General features: G+C 46.6%; 1 protein-coding gene across 1 annotated transcript; it reads right to left on the bottom strand.

Moving 5' to 3' along the window:
* Positions 1 to 10,964: 10,964 nt before the first annotated feature.
* On the bottom strand, positions 10,965 to 11,438 carry LOC118726100 (60S ribosomal protein L30-like). The gene has a single exon (XM_036450511.2). The coding sequence runs from the start codon at positions 11,360 to 11,362 to the stop codon at positions 11,015 to 11,017; it is 348 nt and encodes a 115-aa protein (XP_036306404.1). The 5' UTR covers positions 11,363 to 11,438; the 3' UTR covers positions 10,965 to 11,014.
* Between the last annotated feature and the right edge of the window lie 837 nt (positions 11,439 to 12,275).

Here is a 12,275-nt window from a genome sequence, read left to right as displayed (position 1 = left end):
CTCTGTAAAAAATCAATAAAATATATTTTTTTTAAAAGGAGAAGAAGAAGAAGAGTGCTGCTGAGGCCCACATGCAGCATCCGTGGGAATCGTACCGCAGTGCAAGCTGTGCCATGCAGGTCTTTGGGGGCGAGAGTCCACATTTCCAACAAGCTCCCCGGGTACCACCCCTGCTGATCCCAGCCCCCACGTGGAGGTCAGCTCTCAAGAGTGGAGATGGGAGCTGAGACCGGTTTGGCTCAATGGATAGAGCGTCAGCTTGGGGACTGAAAGGTCCCAGGTTCGATTCCGGTCAAGGGCATGTACCTTGGTTGTGGGCATATCCCCAGTAGGGGGTGTGCAAGAGGCAGCTGGTCGATGACTCTCTCTCTCATCGATGTTTCTAGCTCTCTGTCTCTCTCCCTTCCTCTCTGTACAAAATCAATAAAACATATTAAAAAAAAAAAAAAAAAGAGTGGAGATGGGAAAGCCCCATTTACTTCCGTTTTCATAAATCGGTGTACCTGGTAGGTGGTTAATCTGAAAACTGGGACGTTATTTGTGAGCCCGAGTTTGACTTGTAGACATCACGGATTTTAAATCCGTCACAAGGGTCACATCGCAGCATTGTTTTACCTACTTATTCAGAAAATAGTTCTGTGGCTTTTTTTTTCTTCTTCTTCTTCTTAAATGAAACACTTGGCCTGGGGCCATGGGGCCCTATTGTTTTGGGGTCTGTTTACATGTTTCCATCTAAGAAAATCAGGTTTTAAAGGTTCCAGGTTGTGTCAACTCAAATTTGTGTTCATTTGTAGAACTTGAGTATAATACCCGTGTTTCCCCGAAAATAAGACATCCTCCGAAAATAAGACCTACTTACAGGTTTCCTTCTGAGTGAAATATAAGGCATCCCCCCGAAAGTAAGGCCCTCCTAGGCTAAACATGAGAGATTTGGTCCACTGATTCTGAAAGAAATGGAGTCACAAGAAATTCACCAGGAAATTCAAGAAGTGGATTGTTATGATAATGTTCCAGAAGATGATGACATGATTGTCATTGTATAACTGAGTAAAGTCTTGATACTGTAGGATTCACAGTTTGTCTGGTTTGTGTTGACAACTACCGTACTACTGTACTGTATACAGGTAATAAATTTCCTTTATTTTCATTTAACAATAAATGTGTACCGCATTCTTCTTCATGGAAAAATAAGACATCCCCTGAAAATAAGACCTAGCGCATCTTTTGGAGCAAAAATTAATATAAGACACTGTCTTATTTTCGGGGAAACAGGGTAGAAAATGATGATTGGGGCCGAAACCGGTTTGACTCAGTGGATAGAGCGTCAGCGACTGAAAGGTTCCAGGTTCAAATCCGGTCAAGGGCATGTACCTTGGTTGCGGGCACATCCCCAGTAGGATAGAGTGTCAGCCTGCGGACTAAAGGATCCCAGGTTCCACTTCAGTCACAGGCATGTGCCTTGGTTACAGGCTCCATCCCTGGCCCCATTCGGGGCAGGTATGGGAGGCAACCAATCGACATTGATGTTTCTGTCTCTCCCCCTCCCTTCCACTCTCTCTCTCTAAGAAAACAAACAAAAAAAGAAGCAGACACCGAATAGACTGTCAAATTACAGAGGTGTGCAGGAGGCAGCTGATTGATGTTTCTAACTCTATCCCTCTCTCTTTCTCTCTGTAAAAAAATCAATTAAAAAAAAAAAAAAAAATATATATTTATATATATATATATATATATATATATATATATATATATATTTTAAGAAAAGAAAATGACCATTGAGGAATGGTATTAAGGATTTGGGTGCAAAAATAAAAAAATCTTTACATACAGTGAATAAAAGTATGATAGGGAAGAGTCACTGTCTTACAAGTTTTAGGAGTAATATGGTATATGGGGTGGTGAGCCTGAAACTAAAAATATTCTATTTAGAAATTGGCTTTTAGACAATATAATAGGTACTACAATTATGGCCTTCGTAGCATTTCTGAGGAAGAAAACTCGCTGAAGTTTTTTGGTTTTTACACATACTTCTTAAGTGTCTTCGACTGGTAGACATTTGAATGACTTTTTTTTTTTTTCTTCAAATTATAAGAGAAGGTTTGGTTAGAAAGTTACAGACGTATTATAGAAGAAGTGAGCCTCAGTACTGAGCTGTGCTATGTGGGCTCAGGAAGTAAATTACAGAAGCAAAAGAAGGACCCTGGCAGCTCAGGAGAGAGAAAGGCAAAGGTACGGGGCCTGGGAGGGGCCATGGGGGAGGGAAAAGGGCCGGTGCTGGGGGGGAGCCTGCTGGGTGCTTCCTCTTAAAGGTTTCAGAGCCTGGGCGCTAAGCGAGGCCCCTGGAGGATCTCAGTAGGACATTCACCAGCTTGATGCTGATGTGCCAAAATGACTTCATCCGCTGGGCTTCCTTGATTTGATCAGTATTTCTGCAGATTGACTTTGCTTATAACATGGATTCATGTTTGGGGGTCGGGGGGTAAGATATGTACGCAGATAATAATTTAATAAAAAATATATTTTTTGAAAAAACACCGTGGATTCAATGCTAACAGTTATTAAAGGGAGATGATGTCATATTTACTCTCTTTACAACGTACCCCAAAGGCAAGGCATAAAAACTGCCCACCTATTGATGTCCCCTGGTCTCGACACTTCCGGAATACCGCATCGGGGGCCACAGGCCTTGGAAAGTGTGCACGTTCATGCACCCAGCCTCTGCTTTCAGCACGACCATTCAAAGAGTTCCCGGCGTCAGAGGAGGAATGGATGGTGTGGAATTCCCCAGAGCCGGATGGCGTTAGCATGGGAGCCTCTGTGAGCCCAAACATGGGACAGGGACGCCAGTGTTGAAATGTTGTGTCGTCATTCTTAGAGCTGCCTTAGACACTAGTCAGCTGAGAGCCTGCGTCTTCGCTCCCGGCCGGCGGGCAGGTTTCGGTTGGACTCTTTCTTAGGTTAACCTGCTTATCTTGGCTTGGCCTCGTGCCCAAGGGGTCTTGATGTTCTAGAGGCCTTGGGGTTTAATGTTTGTGGTTTTAAAACAGCTTCCTGAAACTATCTAAAGTCTACGATTGCAAAATAAAATAAAATCTAGGATCACAGTAAAATGCTTTGTGACGTGACTTCGTAGAACGTTTCAGAAAAGTCTCACCAGTGAGCAGGTACCACCCATTCAGGTGACAGTCACTGAGCGCAAACCTCCGTCTGAACACAAACCCCTCCGCGCCCTCGGAAGCCAGTGGTTTCTCGGGGAGCCTCTTCCTGAGGATCTGGTACTGAGGTCAGACAGTCCGAGGGAGGTTGATTGGGTGGAGACCTGGCTTTATCCTCTTCAACTCTGCCCCTCCTTTCTTCAGCCTCCTTTCCTCCCCGGAACTCACAGAACGTGCATCACTTCCCGCTTCCAGGCTGGAGCGCACTGTGGCCTGCGTCTCCGTCTCCGGAGGAGCAGAGGGAGGGCGAGGCGTTAACCAGGGCGGGGAAGGCCAGAGCCTGCGGAGCACGAACGGTGAAACGACCCAGAATCCCGCCGCAGCCGGGCTGGGACCCAGAATCCCGCCGAAGGCTGGGGCTCAGAGCGCCCCCAGGAGGGGACGGTGATCTGGATGGGAGCCCTTGGGCAGCGGAGAAAGGAGGCCCAGCGTTCCGGGCTGGGGGCGAGCAGGCGTGCGGGGAAGGCCGGAGCGAGAAAGCAGGCAGTGTGGTTCCATCGGGCCCGAGGGGAGGGCATGACCTTCTCAGGGGGACTCACCCGGGTAGGGTGACCGCAGGGTGACCGCCTTTGCTGCCGCCACTCAATCAGGCATGGCCTGGAACTCCTTGCCAAGCAGGGAGTGAGCGTGCAGTTTGTGGTGCGCCTTGTTCCTCCCCAAAGTACTCTGACCTTTCTGCGGCCTTTGTCTTGGATCAGAAGAAACTGTCTCACATCTGTTTCTCTAACCACCGGCTGGGAGAGTCTGTGGCCTTTTTAAGGCCGAGGGCATGATTCGATTCGGGCCCACTTGCATACCTCCAGTTGATTTCCCCATCTCAAGATCCTGAGCCTCCGTCACTTCTGCCCTGCTTTCCCTTGTAAGAGAGCTTATTCTGAGGATATCTTCCCTTGTAAGATAGTTTATTCCCATTATTTCTGAGGATAACATCTTTGGAGGCCATTCTTTTTTTTTTTTAATATATTTTATTGATTTTTTACATAGAGGAAGGGAGAGGGATAGAGAGTTATTATAGAAACATCGATGAGAGAAAAACATCAATCAGCTGCCTCCTGCATACCCCCCACTGGGGATGTGCCTGCAACCAAGGCACATGCCCTTGACCAGAATCGAACCTGGGACCTTTCAGTCCGCAGGCTGACGCTCTATCCACTGAGCCAAACCAGTTTCGGCTGGAAGCCATTTTTCTGCCAAACACGGTTCCCACTGCAGGCAGACAAAAGCCAGAGTCCGCCCCACTTATTTCTCTAACTTTGCCACGTGGCTCTCTCACTCACCTCTTCCCTCACAGCATCCTGGTTTCTTTCTTCTTTCTTTCTTTCTTTCTTTCTTTTTAATATATACTTTATTTATTTTTTACAGAGAGGAAGGGAGAGGGATAGAGAGTTAGAAACATCAATGAGAGAGAATCATCAATCAGCTGCTTCCTGCACACTCCCCACTGGGGATGTGCCCACCATCAAGGTACATGCCCTTGACTGGAATCGAACCTGGGACCCTTGAGTCCGCAGACCAACATTCTATTCACTGAGCCAAACCGATCAGGGCAGCATCCTGGTTTCTTAAAGAGCCAAGCGTGCTCTCACTCGGGGCCTTGGCACTGGCTGTCCCCTCTGCCTAAATCATTACTCTCTCTAGCCTTTTCCTGCCTGACTTCTCCTTGTCATTCCAACCTTGGCTTTGGTGTCACCTCAGAGAGATATAAATTCCAATAAGCTTCTCGTCATCACTCAGGTTGGTGGTCACATAACACCAGCCATGGCTGATGGTTTTCCTGTTGGTGTGTATGTTCCATGTCTCCCTCCATCATAACTGCTGCATGGGTCGGAAACTGGTCTGTCTGTGTCTTTGTGACAGTGGCACATAGCAGGTGCTCAGTAAACAACTGCTAAGTTATCGCGTGGCACTGGGGTAGGATGGCTGGGGTTTCTGCTCATGCATCAAAGTGCTACTCCAGTGCGATGGCGAGAGCACAGCTTTCAAATCACTGCACCTCGAAAGGGATAGTTCCTTTTTTAAAAATATTTTTATTGATTTTTTACAGAGAGGAATAGAGAGGGATAGAGAGTTAGAAACATCGATGAGAGAGAATCATCAATCAGCTGCCTCTTGCACACTCCCCACTGGTAATGTGCCCGCAACCAAGGTACATGCCCTTGACCAGAATCGAACCCGGGACCTTTCAGTCCTCAGGCCGACGCTCTACCCACTTAGCCAGACCAGTTTTGGCAAAATGGATAGTCCTTGATGAGTCGTCGCATTATTTATATTGTTTAACATTCTGCATGTGAAGGGAACTGTTCTGTACATTTCTATATTGCTCTATTTACACTTCACACAAATTGAGTTCATATGAAATGCTGGTACTGTACCTTGCTAAGGGGTTGTCAACACAACGAGGCCACTCGGTACAGAGGATCTCAACTCTGGTGGACAGGATGACACACTCTTTCCCACACTCTCTGTCCCTTCTCTTTCAGAAAGCCTGCCCTCCTCGTAATAGGGACTCTCTCTAAGGGATGGCTGCTCTCCTGGGCCTCCTAAGGGGTCAGGGCTTTTGGGAACATGGAAGGCAGGGCAGCAGGTCCTGAGCCCCACAGTTGGAAACTAAACTTGTAGGAAGCGTTTTCCGTCCCGGGCTATGGAGGTAAGGCTGGCTGAGTCCGGAGGCAGACAAGCAGGGCCGCCTCTCTTGGGGTTGGCGCCATAGCGTGGAGTCCATTTGTCTGAGCGGAGGAAGTCCGTGGTTCCACTGCCTCGCCGTCTCCACAGCCGTCGGTTCGTCTGCTCTCAGGATGTGGGTATGACTCTCCGGCCGAGTGGCACCTGGATGCCAGGGGATCCCTGTGGACTGGAGCCCACCTGACCGAGCAGAGGGAGTCTGTCCTCCCTGTCTGTGACTGGCCATCAGAGGGGTTTTGGTAAGTCTACCTCAAGGTAGACCAGGTGGCTGGTAGAACACAAGGTCAACCTCCATGGCCCAGGCATTTCCCAGGCGGAAAAGGACCTGCCGAGGTGCTCAGGCCCCAGGATGGTGCCCAGGACAGCCCAGAGGCCAGCGGGGAGTCTGTATCTGTCTCTCCCGAGGTGGGGAACAAGCCCGCAGTTCCCGGAGGTATCCCTGTGGGTGACATTTGGCCCTGGATCCCTCAAGCTTCTTTTGCAACATAGCCTGGCCTCACTATAAAATGGACAATGGAGAGGTTTGGTCAGTTAACGGCACCGTTAGGTTTAATACTACCCTGCAGTTAAACCAGTTTTCCCATTCGCAGGGAAGTGAATGGAGAATGAGGCCTCCTTAGATCAATGCGTCTTTCCCGTACGCACCGCCGCTGTGACTCACAGAAGTGGCCCTCAGCTCTATGCTACCTGTCCACTCTGTCATTGCTGCGAAGTCTGAGAGAAAAATAGACACACATGGAAAGAAACACCCCTAAAATGGATAAGAAAATTTGTCTTTTGCCAACATTTGCCAATCCTCGAAGTATTAAAAACAACTGTCCTTGTTTTACAAATGAAGTCTTTACAGGATGGGAGAAATAAAAAATTTAAAAAGCATGCCCTTAATTGCCGTCTGATGAGAACTGCGTCCCTCATGTGCTGCGTGAAACCCGGGAGAAGGCAGTGGGCGTGGATCCAGACCAGGCAGCCCCGTCCCTGCTCTTGGCCCTCGTGTTATCGGGGCCTTCCAGCCCGTCACACCTCTCTCTGGCAGTGGCTGGTTCTTTCCTGTCTCGTCAGAGCCCCGCCTTCTGGTGTCTCCCATCCATTTACCGTTTGCAGCTGGAGCAAGGCTGCTGTAGTGAGTAATGAGCAGCTGCACGTCTTAAGCAAGACCTGGGAGGCTCTGTGGCAGTCAGTTGTTTTCGGAAAGGGAAGATAAAAGTTAAAAAGTAGAAGAATAACAAGTTTGTTTTGTTTGTTTGTTTTTCTCTTCTTTTAAATTTATTTTTTGTTGTTGACAGTATTACAGATGTCGCCCATTTTTTCTCCCTTCGCCTCCTTCACCCAGCCCCCACCCCACCCAGGCCTTCACCACACTATTTCCTGTTCATGGGCTAAGCGTACATACACGTTCTTTGGTTAACCTCTTCCACCCACTTGCCCACCCACCCCCGCAATTTGTACTTTGTAATCCCTTCACCTTTTTCACCAACCTCCCTCCCACCTGGCAACTTTCAAAATGTTCTCTGTATCTACCGTGTTTCCCCGAAAATAAGACATCCTCCGAAAATAAGACCTAGCGCATGGAAAGATAAGACATCCCCTGAAAATAAGACCTAGCGCAACTTTGGAAGAAAAATTAATATAAGACACTGTCTTATTTTCGGGGAAACAGGGTATGAGTCTGTTTCTCTCCTGCTTTATTTTGTTTTTTAGACTCAATTGTTGATAGATATGTATTTATTGCCATTTTATTGTACATACTTTTATGATTATTAAAATTTTTAAAAATATATATTTTATTGATTTTTTACAGAGCGGAAGAGAGAGGGATAGAGAGCTAGAAACATCGATGAGAGAGAAACATTGACCAGCTGCCTCCAGCACACCCCACACTGGGGATGTGCCCACAACCAATGTACATGCCCTTGACTAGAATCGAACCTGGGACCCTTCAGTCCATAAACCGATGCTCTATCCACCGAGCCAAACTGGTTTCGGTGATTATTAACCTTTTTTTTTTTTACAGAAATTTATTCTTTCTTTTTAAAATATAATTTGTATTGATTTCAGAGAAGAAGGGAGAGGGAGCGAGAAATAGAAGCATCTTTGATCAGCTGGCTCCTGCACAGCCCCCACTGGGGATCGAGCCTGCAACCTGGGCATGTGCCCTGACTGAGAATTAAGCCATTACTTCTTGGTCATATGTCGATGCTCAACCACTGAGCCACGCTGTCTGAGCCAAAAGCTTATTCTTAAATGTACAACAGGCTCCAAGACAACACTTCATTCTAGCTACAGGTGGCAAGACATGTTATGACAGGGGATCCAGATGTTGAAAAAGAAATGGAATGAAGGATCACCATTGCCCCAGGAACAGGAACAGCTAGCTCCTTTTGGTCAGATTTCTTAATCCCACCTATGGCCCGGGGGAGGGGGGGGGGGGGGGCACGGCATTTAACTCAAGTTTCTTCGGCTCCTCCTTTTGCTTCTGTTTGAATGCCTTAAATTCCTTGTCCATCTCCTTGGGCTGCTTCAGAGACTTCTTACCACCTTTGTGGCCAGACATGGCGCCTATATTTTCATATTTTTTATGCTTTTTTTTTCTTCTTTTTAAAGAAAACCCCAACATTTCATGTAATACTAATTTGGTGGTGATGAACTCCTTTAGCTTTTTCTTGTCTGGGAAACTCTTTTTATCTGTCCTTCCATTCTAAATGACGGCTTTGCTGGGTAGCATAATCTTGGTTGTAAGTGATTGCTTTTCATCACTTTGGATATTCCTTGCCATTCCCTCTGGCCTGCAAAGATCCTGTTGAGAAATCACCTGATGATCTTATGGGACCTCTCTATAGGCAACTAACTGCTTTTTTCTTGCTGTTTTAAGATTATCTTTGCCCTGGCTGGTGTGGCTCAGTTGGTTATGTGTCATCCTGTGCACTAAAAGGTCACTGGTTCGAACCTTGGTCAGGGTGAGTATGAGAGGCCACCAATCAATGTTTCTCTTGCATCAATGCTTCTTTCTCTCTTTCCCTCTCCCTTCCTCTCTCTCTCTCTTAAATCAATAAAAAAAATTTTAAAAATATGTATATTTTTATTGGTTTCAGAGAGGAAGGCAGAGGAAAAGATAGAAATATCAATGATGACAGAGAATCACTGGTCATCTGCTTCCTGCACACCCCACACTGGAGATTGAGCCTGCAACTCACGCACATGCCCTGACCAGGAATCAAAACTTGACCACAGGTTTATGTTATGCCCAGACTTCGTGATACCCAAGGACCACCAGGGAGCCGAGTCTGATGCAATAAACAAAAGAGCCTTCACCATGCTAGCATGTGCTCCTCCCAGCCATGCCGGCAGCATGGCGGAAGAGAGCGAATTTCTCCCGGTCCAGGGGTTTTGAGGGCTAGGGATAACTCCGCCCTACGGGGCAGAGTTGGGAGCTCATCCTCGCCCCGCCCTGCCCTCTCAGTTTACACTCAACTACTGAGCCACGCTGGCTGGGCAAAACATTTTTTTTAAGAGTCTCTCTCTCTCTCTCTTTTTTTTTTTTTTTTTTTTTTTTTTTTTTTTTTTAACTTTTTGCATTTTAATTATGATGTGTCTTGGTGAGGGCCTCTTTTGGTTCATTTTGTTTTGGACTTTCTGCTTTTCCTGGACTTGTATGTCTCTTTCCTTCACTAGGTTAAGGAAGTTTTCTGTCATTATTTTTTCAAACAGGTTTTCTATTTCTCCCTTCTCTCATACCTCTATGATAGGGGTGTCGAACTCAATCAGAGAAGGGGCCAAAATCTAAAATCCAGCCTAAATCGCGGGCCGAATGGTTTACTGAACAGTCATAAACTGTTATTGTGATGGAAACGCAGCGGAGTGCAGTGATGACAGCACGGTGCGGGCCACGTTGCAAGGCCTGGCGGGACGGATTTGGCCCGCGGGCCTTGTGTTTGACACATGTGCTCTATGAGAACATTGGAATTCTTGAAGCTGACTCAGAGACTTCCTACGTTATCTTCATTTTAAAAAAATACATTTTTGATTGATTTCAGAGAGGAAGGGAGAGGAAGAAAAAGAGAAACACCGATCGGCTGCCTCCTGCTGCCCCCTATTGGGGATAAACCCGCATGTGCCCTGGCTGGGAATCGAACCAGCAACCTCTTGGTGCATGGGTCAGTGCTGAACCACTGGCCACACTGGCCAGGCTACTCTAATTCTTTTCCCTTCCAGTCCACTTTGTAACCCAGAATGTTATTCCTTTTGGCTTACAAAGTCATTGCAGCTTGAGTCCACATTTGTTCTCATAGAGTTTGTGTATATTTAACTTATTATTTTTTTATTTTTTAACTTACTATTTTGAAGTAATCACAGATTTACAGAAATGCTCATTAAATTTTCCATGTACACATCAGTATAGATTCGTGGAGTCCTATTTTATCCTGGTCATTTACTATCATCATTCATTTTGATGCTCAAATTGTCCCAGATTTGGATAGAAGGAGTCTCTTCAAAATAGCCTTGAGTCCTGGCATGGCACTGTCATCTTTTGGGTTCTTCCTTACTTGTTGCTAAAAGGTTCCACCGATTTCCAGTGTGTTGGCCGGAGGTTCCTCCACACCAGCACGTAATTCTTGGACACCAACTGGGTGCCCTACAAGGCAACTCAATCCTGAAACTGCCTTTATCGGTGACCATCAGATGCTACAGGTTAAGGACTCTGTCTCCTAAGACTGCCCCCTCCCGCCTCCCATGTCAGATACCCAGGTTATCCATCACCGGTGCTTCTGACACTGCCATAGATTGGAGGTTCCAATGGCCCCTCTTTGGGTTTGATTAATTTGCTAGAATGACCCACAGAACTCAGAAACATTCCACTTACTGGATTACTGGTTTATTATCAAAGGATGTAACTCAGGTACGCCCAGAGGGAAAATGCGTGAAGGTACGGGGAAGGGGCACAGAGCCTCCCTGTGCTCTCAGAGCCCACACTCTGCCCCGTCTCCGGTCATCCAACAGCCCGGAGCTCTCTGAACACTCCCCTTTTGTTTGTTTTTTTATTTTTTTATTTTTATTTATTTTTTTTTTCAATTTTTAAACCAAACTCTGGTCAATTTTATTAAAGAAAAATTTCCCATGATTTACTTTTCACCAGTCTGTTCTGGCATGCTTCTAATGATATCAGAATCACCTGGGTCAATGATAGCCAGTGTGCATACCCTGTAGTACTTTCCACACGCTGTGCCCAATTCAATATTATTGCCACTGTAGTGATGGACACCAGTCTTGGCCAACATGGCATAGTACTCTATTTCAGATTTCCTCAGGGCCGGGCAGTTGTTGGCCAGGATGACCAGCTTCGCTTTGCCTTGCCGGATCATCTTCAGCATCTGCTTGTACCCCAGCACGTACTTGCTGCTTTTCATCACCAGCTGGAGCCTAGAGTTGATGGACTCCAGCGACTTTTTCGTCTTCTTTGCGGCCACCATCTTCCTGCCTCAAGTGCGGGACGGCCCCCAACCAGATGCAGCCGCCAAGATGGCCGGGGAGCGAGAAAAGCTTGTTTGTTTGTTTAAAGGCCTCCTTACATAGGCACGATTGACTATATCACCGCAACCCCAGCTCCTCTCTGCTCTCTGGGGGTCTGGAGATTGGGATGGGACCCCTGGCAACTCGCTTCCACCCTTGGGTGCTGCTCCAAAGTCACCTCATTTGCTGAAACCGGTTTGGCTCAGTGGATAGAGCATCTGTCTGCGGATTGAAAGGTCCCAGGTTCGATTCCAGTCAAGGGCATGTACCTTGGTAGAGGGCACATCCCCGGTAGGGGTTGTGCAGGAGGCAGCTGATGGATGTTTCCCTCTCATCGATGTTTCTAGCTCTCTATCCCTCTCCCTTCCTCGCTGTGAAAAATCAATAAAATATATATATTTTTTAAAACACAAAAAAACAGCCGAGACCGATTTGGCTCAATGGATAGAGCGTCGGCTTGGGGACTGAAAGGTCCCGGGTTCAATTCCAGTCAAGGGCATGTACCTTGGTTGCGGGCACATCCCCAGTAGGGGGTGTGCAAGAGGCAGCTGATCTATGACTCTCTCTCATCGATGTTTCTAACTCTGACTCTCTTCCTTCTTCTCTGTACAAAATCAATGAAATATATTTAAAAAAAAAAAAGTCACCTCATTTACAAATGAAAGACACCTTCTCCAAGAGTGTTAGAAGTTCTGTGCCAAAAATGGGGACAAGACCAAATACTGTATATATTTCTTTTTATTGTTTTTTAAAATATATTTTATTGAGAGATAGAGAGTTAGAAACATCGACCAGCTGCCTCCTGCACACTTCCTACTGGGGACGTGCCCGCAACCAAAGTAGATGTCCTTGACCGGAATCGAACCTGGGACC

The sequence above is a fragment of the Pipistrellus kuhlii genome, unplaced genomic scaffold (genome assembly GCF_014108245.1).
Source record: "Pipistrellus kuhlii isolate mPipKuh1 unplaced genomic scaffold, mPipKuh1.p scaffold_m20_p_21, whole genome shotgun sequence".
NCBI classification, from domain to species: Eukaryota; Metazoa; Chordata; class Mammalia; order Chiroptera; family Vespertilionidae; genus Pipistrellus; species Pipistrellus kuhlii.
This window is presented reverse-complemented; position numbering and strand designations above follow the sequence as displayed.